General features: G+C 41.2%; 1 protein-coding gene across 17 annotated transcripts in view; it reads right to left on the bottom strand.

Annotated features, from left to right (window-relative positions):
- Positions 1 to 20,288, bottom strand: part of LOC131473967 (calcium-activated potassium channel subunit alpha-1a-like) — a 168,300-nt gene that overhangs the window by 85,205 nt on the left and 62,807 nt on the right. For all 17 annotated transcript variants that reach the window (XM_058651629.1, XM_058651624.1, XM_058651631.1 and 14 more), the window contains exons 3-5: positions 16,816 to 16,877; positions 3,736 to 3,829; positions 3,434 to 3,545 (exon numbers count right to left, since the gene is read on the bottom strand). In XM_058651629.1, coding sequence (XP_058507612.1) covers positions 3,434 to 3,545; positions 3,736 to 3,829; positions 16,816 to 16,877 — 268 coding nt within the window. The remainder of the gene's footprint in view (positions 1 to 3,433; positions 3,546 to 3,735; positions 3,830 to 16,815; positions 16,878 to 20,288) is intronic.

Raw genomic sequence — 20,288 nt, 5'->3', positions numbered from 1 at the left:
TGCCACACGGCACAGCAAAGGGCCAGAACCTTATTAGTGATCTTTTTTATTATCCAAACGCACAGTCACTCGATCTCCAGTGGTTTCAAGACCACTGCTGGAGGAGAGCTAACGTAATTATCATATATAACACACACACACACACACACACACACACACACACACACTGTGGCTGTGATGTGTTTTCCCCAGCACGGAAAAATATAAAAGGGGAAAGTGAAGATGACTTTACTCTACTGGGAATGAAGGAGAACAACAGCAACAGCACAACAGTGAGAAAAGCCTGTTAACATGGATAAAACACTGATTATTGACTTGGTTTATCGATGATCAGGAAGGCGGTTTACATGCCTGTCGAGCTTCCTGGAGGAAATGCATCACGGCAGCCGATGATGTCGTCAGCTAATTGACGAACCAATAAACGTCAGATGTTACTACCATCGGTGAAGAAAGAAAGAAAGAAAGAAAGAAAGAAAGAAAGAAAGAGTGTCCCCTCCCCCGTCCTGCCATTTCAATTGTGCTTATGTTACTGTGAAAACACGACACTGTATGTTCTCATTTCCATATTAATGCCGCTTATTTAAGTAAGCTAATCACTGTTCCTGTCCTCCACAGAACATGAATATTAATAAGACAATTTCAGCGTCTCATCAGTGATCTGGAAACTATCAGCAGCTTGTTAGGGCAATCTTCATTTTCATAACTGAGGCTTTGCAGGCACTTTAACATGTGGAAATATGCACATGTTAAAGTGAAAGGGTTGATGTATGAAGACACATGATCAGCTCTGACAAAGCTTTTGAGTTGATTTAAACATTAATAATAAATAAATATAGACTGATGTTTGTGTCCTGATACCAAATCCCATAGAGAAAATAAGTGGGGACTATTTTTTGTGCGTTAAGGCTAGCATAGCTTGAAAAACAAACATCTGAATTCAGACAATTAACCAAAGGCTCAGCCAGTTTTGAGAAACATCTGACACTTTATGTTTCTTAAAACTGGGTTTTCCTTGTGTAAAATGAAGTTCACCTCGCTTCGTAAACCGTAAACTCTCCCGCAACAAATCCCATTGAGAAAATACGCGATTTTTACATCACACCACACAGGAGTTGTTGATCCACTGCTCTTTTGTTAACTGTGTCCCGACTGGCTGGCATGTTGGTTCTTTAAGCTATGCTAGCATAAACGCACACAAAAATAGTCCTATTTTCAAGATGATTCCATGAGAAATGAACACGTGTCAATGCTGTTAATTGACAACACTATATCTGCCCAACAACCCCAGAAACAGGATATATAACATTTGGCAGGTAATTATCCGTGGCCTAATGTGCGGCGGCAGCAGCTCGACCACAGTTTCAGACTCTTTCATCATCCTCATCGAGACACAACAGCGACTGTTTCCTTGGTATGAGTGGAGGACGCCTTACGTCACGGAGTAGCAGCAACCACAACTCAGGTCCATGTCTAATTCATTACACAGCGTGATATCTATGAAATCCATGAGCCGCTGTGAGCTCTTTTAATAAACCTTGATCAACACAGAGATCAGGCTTTCACTGCTTCAAATTACTTCACAGGTTTGAGTGATTCAATAAAAACAAAAACAACAGGAACATACACAGCTGAGAATAGAAGGCAGTGACTTACACATCCCAGAATAACACACAGCTGAGCTTTGACTATCAATGATATCCCTGCTTTCACACAGGGCAGGGAATGACCAGAGACACGATATTATCACCATATTTAAGTCACAATACAATAAAGTATCACGATATTTAACTCACAATACGATATAGTATCACGATATTTAAGTCACAATACAATATAGTATCACGATATTTAAGTCACAATATGATAATATCACAATATTAAACTCACAATACGATATAGTATCACGATATTTAAGTCACAATATGATAATATCACAATATTTAAGTCACAATTAAATATATTATCACAATATTTAAGTCACAATACAATATAGTATCACGATATTTAAGTCACTATAAGATATCACGTTATATAGGTCACAATACACAATACGATAGTATCACAATATTTAACTCACAATATGATACTATCACGATATTTATGTCACGATACAATACGATATTATCACAATATTTAAACCACAATACAATTTTATCCAGCTATTTAAGTAACAATACAATATTATCACAATATTTAATTCAGAATACAATATTATGACAATATTTAGATATAAAATGATATGCTAAAAAATAGTGTCTCAAAAGCAATATAATATCACCAAGCAAAATATTGTGATATATCACTGTATCGATTTTTCCCCCACCCCTAAAAAGTCAGAGGAACAATCTTCTCCAAACAATAACCAGGTGCTTTTTGTGCTTTAATCTAATTAAAAGATTCTCACTGTGTCTTATTTATAACATTTATAACCTATAAACCAGGTTATCATCACGCTCGCTTCCAAATTTACACCAAGAATCATGAAAATACGCTACACTATTAACATGCTGCTGTGTCTTTAGGACACAAATATGAACACAAATGTGTGAAGTTTTAAAAATAGAGAACAAAGAGAAACGACTGCTGCAGTGATCTACGGAGGGAAAAGTAGGTCGTTATATAATACAGGTTAGGGTGTTTTCCTGTCTGCTCATGCCAGAGCGCACGTGTGTGTGTGTGTGTGTGTGTGTGTGTGTGTGCGTGTGCATGTGTGTGTGTGTGCGTGTGTTTGGGGGGAAAACACATGCGTCTGTGTGCATTTTTTCGTGAGCAAGTCTGAATGAAGCCATTACACGGCAGTTCTGGACCACGGTGAGGGTTTTCCAGGTGCAGCACATTCACGCACACACCCACAAACACACACACACACACACGCACACACACACACACTCTGCTGCGTCTGTGTTCCTGAAACATCACAGGAGCTCAGCTCTGTCACTTTCAATGACGAGGGAGGAGGCTCAGAGCGAGGACGCCTCAGAGACACAGAGTCTTCACTAACAGGGACGAGACAGAGGCTGACGGAGACAGGAAGTGATTAAAAAAAAATGGGGGAGGAAAAAGAGGAGTAACATGAAAGCACGGGGAGATGGTGGAGGAGGAATAAATGAGATTAACTGGTAGAACTGAAGAATATGGAAAAACAAAAGATAGAAAGGCTACAGTATCAGGGCTGTTAGTGTTAGCATGAGTGCAGTTCATGGTTCCAGCATATAGAGGGCGACAAGAGTCAGAGAAAATATCTGATAGGATAGGATTATATATGTATATATGTATGTATGTATGTATAAAAATAAGTCTGGGCCCCTCCTCTCAAGCTTTGGGCCCCTGGTAATCTCCTGCTTTTTATAGCGCAGCCCCTGTGTACGGTGACAGTGAAAGAATGGACTCTTATAATAATAATAATAATAATAATAAAGATTTCCAGACTTACCGAGCCAGCTTCTGTTTAAGTAGACGGACACAAACACGGGAGGAACGGTGAAGAAGTCGACCACAGAGTTGACCTCCAGCCAGAACCACAGCTTATCGTTGGCTGCTATAAACTGTCAAAATAAAACAGAATCAAATTGTCTTTTAACAAGGTTGAAAGTGAGGAGAATTAAAGAATTCTTTAAAGGTTGATATTTAAATGTTTAATGTGTGTCAAATGACGCCTGCTCATTATGTCTATACTAAATACTGTATACAAGACACATGAAATATGCATGAGTGAGCCTGTGAGTTCCATCTTACCCGCAGGCCAAAGTAGAGGAGGAAGAATACGTTGAAGGCCATGTCGATCTGTAACGTGAAATCTTTGTAGAAGTTCTGACAGGATTCTATAGGACTGAGAGACAAAAGACACACAGAGGAACAATATATTAAAAAAAAACACTCCCAAAAGAACATGTTTACCGTTATGCAGATATTTTCACTTTGTAAGCCGCTTCACTTCCTGCATCAAATTCCATAGAAAAAATATTATTTTTCATATATCGTAAAATACTCCCTCTTAGCACCTTAAGGGCCAAAAATGTCTCATCTTGCTCACACCAAAGTCCATAGAGAAAATTGACGTTTTTACATCACAGCACACAGGAGTTGTTGATCCACTGCTGCCTCCATCAGTGACTTCAAAACTTTGTCCTCCGTGTGTGAATCACTTGGTTCTGATTCACCTCAGTGACATGAAATGACCACAAGAGGCAGCAGTAGACCAGCAGCTCATGTGTTCCCATGAGTTAGTGGTTTACAAACCTCTGTTTTTCGTCAGATAAGAGTGAGATTAAACTCCAAACGTTTTTTTTTGTACACCTCGGCAGTTAAAATCAGTGCAGTCAGTATCTTACACAACCACCCTGCAAAAAACATGAGGAAATGGTCAAACTACAACAAAACAATGACACAGTTCTGTTTGCTGATCAATTACAGCCAGTTACTGAGAAAACCTGTCATGTTTATGCAAATTAATCAGATCAAAAACACGGGATTAAAGACATTTTGACTAAATTTGCATGAAATAGTGTGGTTGAGTTTCACTCTGCAGTTTCCCCGGAGGGTCAGTCAATCACACGCAGATCAAACGGCTTCATAATGAAGAGAAATTGGTGGTTAAGCAGAGCTGCTTTGATGTGACGGCACATTCAGCATGAATAAATTATTCATCGTCTGTCAAACACCAACATTCCAGCACAGATTCTCCTCCTGTGACACAAACATTACTCATTTTCATTTAAAGCTACAGCAGCATTTATTGAGTGATATTTGCATGAAAACCTTCCAGCGTCATGTACATCATGTGATCTGAGAGACAGAATGACACAGTCTTCACCATCTGTCACATCACAAGACACTTTAACTAATCACATAGCAGTTAAGTGAGAGCGCCTCCTATTGGCTATACTACCACAGGAACTACCTACACTGCAAAAAAATCCACAAAAAAACATAGAATATATTTACTATCCTCAAGGGTTGAACAATCAATAGTTTTTATATGTCCTGGTGTTTTTAGTTCACCTTTATTTGTACATTAAGTTATTCATGGAAGTTTTTATCATCTTGTACAGCTACATCTATTCCTGCTAGCTAACTAGCCATTTATCTAACCAACTATTTATCGATCCATCTATCTTAGCTAGCATATTAGCTAGCTAGCCAACAATCTTTCCATCTATCTATCTATCTATCTATGCTAGCTAACTAGCTATCCATGCTAGCTAACTAGCTATCACACTGCAAAGTTTCCTGTCATTTGATGATTCTGATCCAACTTATTAAAAAATGAGAATAAAATCAATGATATTAAGAAACTGAAATATGAAATAATAATTAGCATAATAAACATGTGTCCTCATGTTCAAGGAGGTTTAGAGACAAAGACATCGTCTCCAGTCATGGACAACATTTGTCTGTGGTCATGTGACGACAGGAGCTCAGCTCGGTAAGCTGTGATTCCTGAACATGAATTTCGTTAACGACCGGTTGACGGAACTTTAAAAAAACATGACGTACTGCAGCTTTAACAGAGCAACAGCTGATCATGTGTTGCTTTTTAAATGTGGACGACGACGATGATGATGATGATGATGATGATGATGACGGATGAGATGTAAATTCTCTGTGCTGTCACGTGATTCATCTTCATACTCTGAGGTGATGAGTATGGTGAAGTGGTGATTATGCCTCAGGGCTCTCAGGATGAAACCATTAAGAAGCTGCTGTGTGTTCATGTTCATGGAGCCTGAAGCTTCTCTGCTCTTCAGTAATGAGGAAATCTCACCGTGGGGACAAACATGAATATACTGTATATTATGATTATGGTCTGGTTCAGTTTGCTATAGGCAGTCTTTGGGACGCACACACACACACACACACACACACACACACACACACACACAAGGCTTTTAGAAGAACACACACTTTCATACGTTCATATCAAACACGAGTGTGTACATTTGTATGCATGGAGTCCATAGGGGCACAGCGTGAGTTTCAGTCATAATGAGAAAAACCTTCAGCGGTGGAGACGAGTATGACTTCATCATAGCACAGTTAAAGGGATAGTTCAGGCTTTTTTAAAGTGTGGTTCTATGAGGTAAGGTCACATGGTCTGAAAACACAGCAGCCTGTGTTTTGCTGTGTACTTTAGGCAAGAGCCTTGCTTTGCAGAGGCCGCCATCTTGTGCCACCAAGAGGCCTGAATGGACAAACCAGCCATAGAATGTGACATTAGGTGGAAACTTCCAACTGAAGCAAAGAGGATGAACGTCCTGTCTGACACGTGAAGGTCATCGTAGCTTCCCGACATAGTTTCCAGATTATATGACGTTCCAAAACGTGCAAAATCTAACCTTTAAAATGATTCCTGGTGTTTCTACTCCTTGTCATCTGTTTCTGAGAAGGCTTTTTTCTTATCATAAATTAGCCTTCATTTATTCTGCAAGACTTTGGTAAAGAGAAAATAATAATGACAATAAGGCTTTGTACAAATGTAGCCGGGTATCTGGAAATACATGTTTGCCTTTCATCTACTCATTTTAGGTCATTTTAAGAACAGGAAGACACTCATGTCATTGTTGTTTTTTGAGGAGTCTGATTGGCTAGCACGGCTCTATGCTTCCAGTTACCCTGCCGCCTACAGGTTTGGCATGGTAACGACAGATCTTGATGGCTTATTTTGTGAAGATTAAAACTTAAATCTGGCTTAAATCTAATGCAACAGAAGTGTAATAATACGTCCTATGATTCCAATCTATGCCGACGAACCTGAGCTGGTACAAGTTCCTGACAAGTACATGGTTATTCTGTCAGATTCTATCAGACTGTGCAGGTTTTTCAAAGTGACTTTAAACTCCACAAACACTCCAGGCCAAACACTCCAACACTGCCAGTGTCCTGCAGAAAACAATAATAATAATAATCACTAGTATTATTATTCTTTAAGCTCTGGTAAAGCCTGAGGACACACCGACCGTCCTTAACAGAGAAAAGAAGGCAAGAGAGAGAGAGAGAGAGAGAGAGAGAGAGAGAGAGAGAGAGAGAGAGGGAGGTGAAAAGAAGAACAAACGAGAGCAGGGAGACAGTAAAGTAAAGGAGGGAAGGCAGGGGACAAACTCCCCGAGGTACTGGAGACAATTTGTCTCATATTGTCTCTCAATTTTAGCACGCCGCGCTGTTTTAGGCCACACGGAAATTGCCTGGAGATCTCTGAGCTTCAAGTCTCCCGATGTGAGTTCCTGCAGCACAGCAGTGCTTCTCCACACACACACACACACACACACACACACAAACACTAGTCTGCTTATCTATTCTGCTCAGGACGCTGTGTTGATGTCCTTGGCTGTGTTTGATTAAATTAACCTCTGCTAAGCTAACTCAACCTTTTCACTCCTCCACTTGTTGTTGATAAACTAGGAAAAGAAGTGTAGAGCTCTGGGCGTCAGGTGACGTGGTTTCACGTGGAACCGCCATGTTGGCAGGAAAAAACGCAGCACAATTGGGGCGGGGCCAGTGCTGGATTCAACCTGTCAGAGTTCACTGTCACCGATACATCGCAAAACCTGACAGACTGAACATCAGGAGTCCAGACCTGCAGGATCCTGACATCTTCAACTTCGTCTGACAAGGACTTCAGAACCCCCTTAAAAAAGAGAACCAATCCCAAGAGGGTGCTAGAGAAGAGACAGCCACCGATGAACAGCTGTTCAGCTGGAGCTCCATCACTACAACAAGCGCGTTTGTCAACACGTCGTCCAGCTCATTGTTCTGATTGGTTGTCTGTTTGTCACATGGGTACAGAGATTTTTTGAGCTACGTCTGTTGGTCACGACCCTTGGAAGTGGGAGGTGACCACACCCTTTCCAGTCTGGCGTTGACCTGGTTTAACGCGGACACACACACACACACACACACACACGCAGAGAAATAACAATCATTTCCAGCAGCAAAGGCAGCAGAGCAGGACAGAAACATCCCCGCCTCCCCCACACTAACCTCCACTGATGAAGTGGAAGAGTAAACACAAGCAGAGAGGTGAAAGTCTGCTTGCAAGGGCAGAGGCGCGCTTCTAAAAATAACCCCAAACACCTTCTGTCTGTCTGTCTGTCTGTCTGTCTGCAGCAGTCCGTCCTTTATTATCCCGAGCATGACCTTGACTTTAGCTGCGGGAGCAACAGAGAGGATTTACCTGTGAGCAAACACGACCGCTGCAGGTCTGAGTGACGCCGACAACCCGCAGTGCAAACACATACACACACACACACACACACACACAGCTATTCTTCTGCACTGTGCTAAAAGGACAGCCTTTATCCCTGACCTTCACTTCACCACTTTTCAGAAAGAAAGAAAGAAAGAAAGAAAGAAAGAAAGAAAGAAAGAAAGAAGGGCAGGTTCATGCTTAAATGATTGATTTAGGTCGAGGCATCGTTCCTAAAATAAGAAATTCTTTAACGCAGACGCACAAATAAAACTCTCCGCCGAGGCTAAAAAAAGATGGATCTTCTTTTTTTTTCCCTTTTCAATGCAAATTACTTTAAACTTTTCCTCCACAAAGACCTTATTTATTTTAGAGTTATTTTAGCATGCGAGTTTAAAATAGCAGATCACGTATTACAGCGTACGGTCGGCAACAATTCATCAGCAACGAGAGTCAGTTCATGATGAGAGAAGAGAGGAAGTGACATCTAGGCAGCGACACTGATGTTTGTGTTCAGACAAACCCGTGTTACAGTACAACACACGCGCACACACACACACACACACGCACACGCACACGCACACACACACACACACCATTCTTCCCTGAACACAAACCAATTAAGAGATAAAAGCTGCTTCACACACACACACACAAAAGAAGCGAGTGCTTATCAACACACCGGCTATTGTTATAGTCAAGTAAATGAAGTTGCTGGAGCTCGTTTTTTTTTTTTTTTTTTAATTCCAGGCCATTTAATCACCTCCTTTATGTAAAGATAAACAATAGTACAGAAGCACAAGAACAAATAAAAGAAAAATAATAGCCCAGAGTGGAAACAGCAGCTATAGGAGGCTTTGGTCTGCTTATTAGTCCTTGTTTTCAATCCTTGTTTTCATCCTAACACCATGTTTACCACTTTATCTTTTCATTACACAGACTTTTCCAACAGGAAACTGAAAGTTTGTGGTACTTTGTAAAGCGCTCACTCTCCCACACCAAACCCCATGGAGAAAATCAGCGATTTAAGCTCACAGGAATACAGACGCTGCTGGGTCTACTGCTGCCCCGTGTGGTGAGTTTGTGTCACTGAAGTAAATGTGCACAAAGGATTTTTAAATAGCGAATTTAAAAAAACAAGACATGTGAACAGCAGTGGATCAACAACTCTGTGCCGCTGTGTGTTGCTGTGATGTGGACTCTGGCACACGGTGGAGCGCCGTTTAGAATCCAACACCAACTTCAGCCTCCAGTTGGTAAAGTGTGTCAAACGGATAATTTAACAAACTTTTCCACTTTCCCTGTGAGCTGAAAACACCCGTTTGTAACAGTTAGCACCTCCTACATTACTTTCACCACACTATGCCTTTAATTGGCTGTCGTCCCACTTAAGCACAGAGGGTTTGGCGACTTTGTCATTGATTCTTTTTTTTTTTTAATGAATGTGTAGCTTCACTGAAAATGACCCTCTGTTTGTTTTTCACGCTCCTTTTCCTTGGGCATTTATTTTGAAGGGGGAAGTGTTTCCTGCTTCCTCACCAGCTCATCCCTCGTCCTTCATCCCTTCTTTCTTTCTTTCTTTTTTTCCCTCCGCTCTGCTCGCATGAATCAAATCAAAGAGGAATGTAGGACAGAGTCTCTGCAGGCAGATCTTAAAGGCATGCCCTTGTTCCTGCTCCACTTCCACTGCTATTTTCCCTCCATCCCTTCTTCCCTGTCACACACACACACTGTATAATAGGACTGTGCCATATCATATCATATGGACATAGACCAGAAAAGATCATACCTCTTCTATTAAGCAGCTCTGAGAGATTATGGGATGCAGGTATGGACTAGTAATCCAGCTGTTTAATCAGAATCTAAACTTAAATCCCCCCCATGAATGTTGGAGTGTGTCGGGACTGGAATGGCCATTGTGTGGCGCTAGAGAGAGAGAGACAGAGAGTATAACAAATGTAGTTCACCACCCTGAAAACTTCATCAACAAAACACTATTTGATACTGAACGTGTGCTTCCTGTTGCCAGTAGGTGGCGCAATGAATCGATTACCTGCAAACATGCTTTTGGTTGCTACCATGGTTGCCATGGTGACTCACAAAGGACAGTTACCAATTAAAACTGATCTATACCACCCCAGTTTTTGGGCAGTCTTCTGTTGGGGTAGCGAGCACAGTGGTGCGGCTACAAAGGGGCGGAGCTAAACACACTGCTTTTGATTTGTCAACCGAGAATCATCACAACTGCGGTGAAAAAGCAACATTTTAGATGTGGAAACTGTAACCATGGTTCTGATGATTCAAATTGGATCCAAGGCCAAGCTGCACTCAGTGCGCCCTCTGCGGGACCATATAATAACTACTTCAGATGAGCGTCTAGACTGTATATTTTGAACATTAATGAGATTTTAAGGTTCAGGTTAGAACTTTACACAAACACAGTTTAGATGAACGAGTAAAAAATGCATTCAAGGGACCCTGCAAATTTCATTATTTACTCAAACACATTTGAGATGCAATTAAAAGTCCAGTTTTTAATTATTGTCCGTATATTCAAGAATATTGCCTCTTTTACTGGATTATCAAGATATAATTTTAAGCTTATATAGCCTGTACATTTACTATATAGACACAGAAACACAAAGAGGCTTCATGGGCAGAGGCTTGTGCCTGAAACTCTATCATTAGAGTGTGATCAGAGGCCAGTAACTTATTGATGGGGTAAGGTGAGAAATATGGCTTAGACTCAGTGGTGATGAATGGTGGACTATATATGGATCTTTCTGTCTTGGGCTGTTGACAATAGCCTACTGTTTGGTCTGCGTGGAGTCATAATAGACTGTGTAACCATTAGAAGACTTCAGGTGCAGACGACAAAGTCCCCAAGTGGTTTCAGGTTCGAATCAACAAAGCGTGACAGTGAGAAATGACTTGTTTCCAAGTCACAGTCAAAGCTGTTCTCTATAAGCTCTGCTGAATGTTCCTCACCTCACCCTTCCTTTCCAAGAGGTTCGTCGAACCTATGTAGCCTACAGTTCAGTCTGACCACGGTAACGCCCATGTGGCGACGCTGCTCAGGCTAATTCACACACAAATCAGGCTAATTCCTCAAAAAAGTGGAGGTGGTGGACAGATGTTGTGCCAAAACAGTCGTAGACAGGCTAACAGGCTAACGGGCTAATGGGAGAGCATTTTACCGGATCCCTGCAGATCCAGAGAGACTCTAGGTGCTACTGGCTAGCAGGATCAAATCACATTTTACTTCTGTGGGATAATATTTGTGCAGGAACTGAACAAGAACTCTCTGAACTCAACTGAATGTTAACCACTGCCCCCCAAAAATTAGGGGGGCAGATTAGTACCAGAGCCGATACTAAAATGTGACGTCAACAGACTGCCGGCCACTGATTGGTCAGAGAATGAGAGTGTCACGAGCGCGACGTCCGACACAAGAATCAAACCTGTCGTTCTTTTAAAAACCAAGAGAAGAGCGTTACAGCGGACATACGTGGCTGCTCTCCACAAAAATACACCGTGGGCAAGAACCTCAACCGCAATGTCCTCCATTGTTGAGGAGGTACGATGACGTAATGAACAACGACGTCTCCGATATCCAAACTATGTGGAGTCCAGACATGTTGAGCCGAGTTGAACTAGAACTGTATAATGAAAAGCACAAAGCCAGACTGCATCCATGTGTCATGAAACTGCAGGTCTGAAATAATGTCTTTTTACTCGCTGTAAGACATTCAGACATTTTACAGGCAATCGCCGTGGATTTAAATCCAGCACTCGTCCATTTTTGTTCATTTCTGCTGTAATTTCCTGCCAACATGACCTCCAGACCTCCATCATGTATAAACGTGGTTTTCCAAAAACAGCGGCCTCTGCAGAGCTGACGTCTGATATAAAAGGAATCATTTTGGGGGTAAAAGATAACAACAATTCACCCTAATGCGACACGCCGGGGCTTTAATGGAGACTTCCTCATTGTTAATGAGTGACTCATCATTAGCATTCTGCTGTGAACACAGACACCTGACCTGCATACTGAGCGACTTACAAATGAAACACGTTAATTGCTTTTGTTATCGGAGCCTTAGCGGCTGCAGCGCTACATAATCAAGCTGTGCGTTAGACAATGATTTAAATATCATTTAAAAAAAATAAAATAAGAATACTGGACAGACAATAACAGCTCTGCTATTTTGACATTTCAATTCCTGTCCCTGCACCGACTGCTCCATCCTTTCTGTTTATCAAAGTCGCCGTGGCAACGTGAAGGCCATTTGCTCTTGTGGCGGTTGCCTCATATCCCACGATGACGAGGGTTATTTTTAGACCACAGCATGAGCAGTGTTTCATATTATATGACATTATTTTTTATTTTTTGTAAATACTTCAGAGAAACCAAGTCCCACACTGACTGATCACAGGGAAACGAATCAAACCCAGATAACGAGCAGCAGATACAGGCTCATAATCACACTCTTAAAGGTTTTCAGCTGATTGTGAAAAAGAAAAACAGGTTTTAATTTGTATATTAGTAAATATATAATTGTAATTTTCAGGCCCGTTGAGAACTCTAGTTCAGATTTACTGAAGTGACACAAACTCACCACAGGAGGCAGCAGTAGACCAGCAATCCCCGCATCCACATGAGCTAAAAACACTGATTTTCTCTGTGGAGTTTGGTGTGGGAGAGTGAGCGAAACCTCTAACAGTGAGATGCATTCATAAGACATGTTAAGAGTTAGCCCGGTGTAGATTTTATGACGTCAGCCTTTTGTCAGACAGCAAATGTCCGTGTCCACAGGTCGGTTCTTGTAGACCCTTTCCTCTAATAACCACACTTTAAGATTTAAAGCTTCAGTCTGCCAAGTATGCTTCCAAGTAGTTATCTGTATTTCCTGGTGTTTTATTCATCACGGCTCTTGGTGGGACAGTGGTAGCCTGGCTGCTACAGCTAAGCTACAGCTAAGCTACAGCTAAGCTACAGCTAAACCATGTCTTTATACATTTTGTTTTTGTGTGTCTTCTCCCTGAGGGTCTACCCCGGTCTCACTTAGCTCGACATAAAAACCCATTGTGCAGATCGACCCTCTCTCGGTTGAACCCGCATGCACTTATTCCTCTTTTCACTACTATCAGCACAGGAGCTGAGCCGCAGTCCTTCCCCATTACTGATGCCTTTTACAGACCATTTCAGAGCGACGGCGTCTGCTCATCCCGTGGTCAGACGGGCCGTTTGTTAAAGAAGGTGAGCGGGGAAAAACAAACCATTAAACCCGAGACGTTCACGAGTTTGCACCGTAAGACCCTCGGTGTTTGGCAGAGTAATTGCCGCCATTAAAAGTGTGACCTATAAATCTGCGCTCGTCCATTTCCTGAGTCATTAACATTTAGTGGCGAGGACGTGAGATGGAGAGAAGGTCGTCTGTGGAGCATCTTTAGTGTTCGAGGACGGAGGTTTGAATGTGAGTCGAATTAGTTTTGTGTGTTTAACTGGAATTTTGTACCACTTTTATTCCAAAGTTATCACTGGGTTTTCTACGATAGAGCGCATTAACCGTCTTATGACCATCATGATAATAAGGCCGTCTGGATTTATTTAGCAGCAGAATTGTCAAAAAAAACGTCTAATGTGTGAGTTCTTCTGCCCCTTTTTCCAAAACACGTGTGACGTGCTGGGGAATCTCGTCAGTGATTGGACGCTCGTTTCACGGAGGTCCCGGGGATCTATCCTGCACATGAGGGTCAGGAGAGGCGGGGTCATACCCCGGACAGATCGCCAGTCCATAGTTTTTTTAATTTTCTAGATATTACAAGCGGTCTGGGAGTTACGGTAATGAGACATACGCATGCCAAAGACTGCCGGCGATAACAGATGGTTTGATCTACAGATGGTACGATCCAACAGTGATGTACTGTTTAGTTTTTTTGGCCTAAAATGAACCTAAAGTTGCATTTTCTCTCGCAGCCACGTCCTGAAAGGGTCGATTACAGTTCCAGCGAGTGTCGTCACAGAACCATGAGCTGCTTAGAGATGATCTTACAGTCGAGTTCCCCAAACAACTCTTAAATAATCCTTTGGTTTCTCTGGTTGGATTCTTTGGTTGATACCAAACGAGTTTCCTTCCTTTAAAGAGAGTGAATGGTTGTTTAAAAGATTGACAACAACTGAAATCCTAGGAAAATAAGCAACAAATCGTTCAATTTCTCACTTTTATTGACCTTCACTATCACATAGTAAAGGAATCCAGGTGTGGATGACACAGTTGCTTTTAATTGGATAAGTTTTCATGAAAAAATTAAAGATCTGTACGTAGGTTTTTAAAATCATGGTAAACCAAGAGTACGTTCTCCATCATTCAAATGAACCACAAACTGACGTGTTAGAAAATAATCACCATAACAACCCTCACAATGAATCTGTTAGAACAGTCTTTACTTTGTGCCAGAAAAGTGTCCGGCGTCTGCTCAGTGCGTGGATCGCCAAAATCAAATAATTGAAGAAGAAATTAGCATTTCCTCCAGCTTGGAGCGGACAAAAAAAAACCTGTCTCTATTGCAGATTCATTTGACCTCAGGATTAATGCTGATGTTTCCATTCCCACTTGCACTCAAGAGTCAGACGCTGCTGAGGTGTTAAGGGCTTTTTTCGAGACATGGACGAGACATTTTACCAACTGGACCAATTACAGCTGCCGTGGCCTCGCGGCTTCAACACAAGCCCGGACCTCTCGTCAAAACGCTCAGACTCAGCTCAACCGACCAGGTCTGGGTCTCTCAGTCGTCCCCCTGTCCCCCTGTCCCCTGGGAGGACGAGCACACTCCAGTGACAGGTTTGAGCTTATCACGGTGATGTGGGTGGAGAGGACCTCAGAGTGGAATGAGAACACAGAGAGATCAGGGCAACGCCTCAGGGACGACAACTCCAATGGAAATACGCTGTAACATATCTGAAAAGACTGGAGGGGGAAGTGCACCTGTGCATCATTACTGCAGTATGAGCATGTTATGGAGTGTCAATGCAGACAGAGGTGAAGTATTACAGCCTGAGGGAGGACGTTCCTTCGCTCCCATCGCATATTTCACACCACGGGATCATTTTGTACGTGATGTGACGCGATATAAACAGAAGTAACAGGCATTTGTTTTTACCGTCAACCAAAGCATTGTTGCACTCTCTGTTGTGGAAAGACGTGTTGTAGAGCTCCGAGTGCCCACTCACAAAAATGATACGTTTCCCTCCTCCATTATGAGCAGAGTCTGGCTACTGGCAAGTACGTGACATCATCAGGAGAATCTCAATGCTGATTGGCCAGCGTGTCAGCGGGTTTTTTTCCCGCCTAAGTTGAACAATTTCACCCGGCTGACGTGAAAATCACGACTGTGCATTAACTATTGCCCATCACATATCGCGGACCCCGGTATACTCGCCCATCAGGCTAATGTAGTATCCCACTTGTACCATCAGGTGGCGGTACAAGTCTGGACGCAGGGAATAGGACACATTCCCCCCAAAGAAGAAGAGAACAATGCTACAGCTCCCTCGGACACAGCTGAAAGGCCAAAGACATAGATAACCTATCTACCAAGTTTACTGACTGGAAACTTTGGAACAAGGTCATAGTGACCTTGGCCTGTATCGTGAGTCAAAATGTGAACGCTGTCCAAAAGTCTTGGACATTAACTTAGTTTATCTCCAAACTGTAAGCCAATATAACATCATTTATAACCAAATACGAATAAATATCCAAACTTGCTGGATCCCTGACCTTTGACCTTCCCTTTGTAATTTTACTTCAACAAAAAGGACAAAAATGACTAGAAATGTTGTTGTATATTTAGTCATTTATGTTCATGTACTCATGTGACCTTGTATTTTTCATGCTCTGCTGCCCCCAGAGGTCATAGAAGGACAGTTCACTCACTTTTTGTTAAATCACTATTGTTCTTTGATATGCAGACGATACACTCTTTTTATTTTTCATATTCCAATATGCTCTATATATCACAACTCTATCACACTAGACGTTAGACGTGATATTATCTTCACTACTAATGTTTTTTAAAAAGGTTTAATAGCTTGGTAACATGACTCATGACTAATTGTTGACAATAATTTGTCTCCCTGATCATTTGATGACTAAAGGAGATTAAAGCTAAGCTAACATGTTTACCTGCGAGAAACTCATCACACAACAAAACAAAGTAAAATAAATAAATTCAAGTATGTGCAGTTGTCATCGGAGACACGCGCCAGAACTGCAATCTGTCTCTGGGTGACTGCCAGAGATACACAAACAATACACACACACACACTGAAGAGCCCGCATGTGTTTCCATGGAAACTGACAGGCCTCCCATTGACAAATCCTCACATACAGATGTGTGTGTGTGTGTGTGTGTTGGCCTGTGGGGGTGTGAATACATGTATTTGCATATCTGAGATCTCGGTGTGGAGACGAGCAGTGATGGATGTTTTTACCTGTCACTCAAACGTTGTATGTAGGTCACAATAAATGCAAGAAAAGAAAAGTTTCCTTTTTTTTTCTATCTCAAAAACATTAACGTTACGAAAGTTCAGCTCATTTCAGACGACAATTCATGAAAATGGTGACACTTACTCTGAGGAGTCGATGAAGTATATTCCGAGGGCCCCGATGCTGAGAGCAAAGACTAAGACCACCTGAGGACAGACAAGGACAGAAGAAGAAACATTACTTTTACATAACGTTAGCTGGCATACTAAACATTTGGTGCATTCCAGTTGTAGTGGGAAGTCGGAATTTCCGAGTTGACCCAGCGTGACCTCTCAAGTAGAAGATATATATTTATGTGATCGTTGTTTTTAAAGATATGGAAATTGACATTATCGAGTATATAAATGACGTCACAAAGCGCGATGAAACATGCCGGGTTCAGTGTCACATGACCTCTAGCATTGTAGCATTGTAGTTCTGTAGCTATAAGCCAATACCGTCAATAATAAAAACTGTCAGTCACACACACAGCACGAGAGCAAAACAACATGTAGATCATTGGTATTGACTGGTATAACAATGGTATTGCTAACAAGGCCTGAGATACATTTGAGTCCATGGTTTTTTCTACTAAAACGTAGTCAACTGTCACTCCTAGTGACGACTTCAAACATAAATGGAACATACCATTTATTTTCAGACAAAAAGTGTGTTCAGTTCACTTTTTTGTACTTTTAAAAATGTAAGACTTGAAACAGCAGTAACAGAAAAACGTCCAGGACCGAAGTTTTTCTTTTGAATCCTTAGCTCAGAATATCTGAGTGTGAATGTGTCCAGTCAATATTCAAGTAGACAAACCAGAGACAGAAAAATGTTGCGGACCAAAGCTTTTCTTCAAAATTCTCCGCTCCCAAGTTCCGAGTGCGAAGTAACAAAATGTACAGTAAGTGTGTTTAACAATACAAAGTACTCGAGTAGCAAGGACAACATAGCACTCGCAAAAATACTTGTATTGCTGCAATGTTTCAGGACTTGACCTTCATCAGGCAGAATAAAGTGTATTGTAATTATATTGCTAAATATCAATATGAAATCTTCACATTGTCGCATTGCTCGTCACAATTATGCAGTAAATACTCTTTAATGTAACTTACTCGCTGGTTTTAGATGTTTGTAGATGATTCGAGAGGAAGAACTAAACCAAAGAAAGCTTTTCTGTTGATGTCGATTAGCGATATTTGTAGCGGTCTTTCAACCAAAGGTCTGATACGTAGAGAAATTGTAGCAGAACAGTCAAACTTCTCTCTCTGAACTGAACTGTGATTGGTCAGAGTCTCCACTAATTGGTCAGAATTCACACAGAATGTAAAAGGAGCAGACAGGAGATCATTTCTTTTATCTTATGCTGACATAATTCTCTGGAATTATAAATAAATCCTGCCTACTGTACGTTTAACAGCTGCTCACAATGGGGGAACAGCAGTTTTTACAGTAAATGTAATTAAAGAGCGAGAGATTTGACTCCTGCTTGTGGTAAAATGTTTTCAAAAAACGCGCACACACACTGAGTAATAGGCGCTCCCTGGCACGTCAGCAAATGCAGTCGCTTAAATACACACAGCGTTGGCCGTAATCACAGGAAGCATTTGTAAAAGTCAGCTGTGAAGCGGAGCAGCAGCTACAGCATGTGCAGGAAGTGTCGAGATGAAAATACGCCGAGAGAAGCTCAGTTATCACGGGACGACATGAGCTCCACGGATATGCCGAGTCAGAGTCTGGACTCTGGGAGAGTTTGGACCCCAACGGACTGAGGTCTGCATAAAATTCCAGTGACTTTTACAGTTTACTGATGAGGGAAGGTTAAGTAAAACTTGCAATAGCAGCAAGAAACTGTCCAGAATATTAAAAAAATGTACTTTATCAGTTATCATGTTATGTATGTAATTTAGTTTTAATTGTTTAAAACAGGCAGTTAATGATGTCGGATTAAAAACCTGAGTTATATCATGAAATCTGATTATATGACATAATATTAACAGAGTTTCTTTGTCTAAATCCTGCCTAAAACAGGCAACCATGGTCTCACCTTTGCAATCTTATGACTATGTTTAAGAAAATATATATATCAACATTACATTACAGTCTATATTCAAACAGGAAACTGAAGTTTGTGTTTCCTGCACCAAAGTCCATAGAGAAAATCTAATTTTTTTCCTCATGGGGGCACAGGAGCTGCTGGTCTACTGCTGCCTCGGGTGGTCAGTTTGTGTCACAGAGGTAAATCTGAACAAATGATTTCAAACCCCGAAGTCTCAAAACTACGTATTTGAACGCACTGATAGAGGCAGCAGTGGATCAACAACTTCCTGTGTGCTATGATGTAAAAACGTCAACTTTCTCTATGGACTTTGGTGTGAGCAAGATGAGACATTTTTGGCCCTTAAGGTGCTAAGAGGGAGTATTTTATGATACAGGAAAAATAATAAAGCAAAAAATGTTAATGTTGTTGGTTATCAGTGATATACCCCAGGCTGTTTTGTACTTAAGGCAAAGGACGTGATTTTTGAGATGTTTGCTACAAACAACATCTCAAAAATGGAGAAATGCTAGAGAAGAAAAAAATTATAGTTTGTTGCTTTTTTTTTTCATTCTTAAATGGTAGTTTTTCCTCGTTATCATTCCAGGAGGAAAATAACCTTCACCAGATGAACTGCACTGACACACTGAAGTCATTATCATCACCTTCCTCCTCCTCCTCCTCCTCACAACAGCTGACCAGTGTAGCAACATATAATAGCTCCTCATATCTCTCCCATTCAGCCGCCTCACAATAGCCGCCCCACTGTCCCGGCTGATTGTGCCATTCATTATTGATGATGAGAGCTTGATTACTTCCACGCCACCGTTCCTTTGGATTGATCCGATGAATTGTGGCCGAGGTATTAAGTAAACACCTTCAGTCGATTGCATTTTTAATGGTTTGCCGCTTGAAGCTCGAAGGAAGGACGACGGGAAACACTCGGTTGCACATTTTTGGACGAGAAAAACCTTCCAAGACAAAGGAGACGAGGAGAAGAAGAGTCAAGCGAAGACTCTGTGAGGACATCAGTGTTTCAGAATTAGTGTCTTTTAGTGTCTTAAAGTCTTTTACTACTTTTATTTTAATATTCTGAGTACCGGCGGTACTCTGTTGATATTATCTGTCCAATTCATTATTGTGCTCCAGAATAATTGTTTATCTCGATGTGACATTCAACCGTTCTCGTGAGAGTCTAGTTTTTAAGAGTTCATATTTTTATTGTTAAACAAAAACAATGTCTTTCTGGGAGATGATCCGCCGTGGCGACCCCCGTAAAGGACAAATCCAGAAGAAAAAGAAAAATTAACAATCTATTGAAAGTGTTTTCTTGCCACATTTGTGTCCTGGAGAACAGCAACATAAACATGATACTGTGTTAAAGATCATCTAAATATACAAGTTGGCAAAATGTGTTTTTAGTCATTTTAAGTATTGGACTAAATATGTAAATAAATACAAGTAACATCTTGTGGTATCTATTTTCTTAATATTTTCATAATTTACTGATTAAGTAATACCAATAGACCTCATATTTATA

Source organism: Solea solea, chromosome 15, assembly GCF_958295425.1.
Source record: "Solea solea chromosome 15, fSolSol10.1, whole genome shotgun sequence".
Lineage (NCBI taxonomy): Eukaryota > Metazoa > Chordata > Actinopteri > Pleuronectiformes > Soleidae > Solea > Solea solea.
Note: the sequence above shows the minus strand (reverse complement) of the source record. Positions and strands in the feature narration are given on the sequence as shown.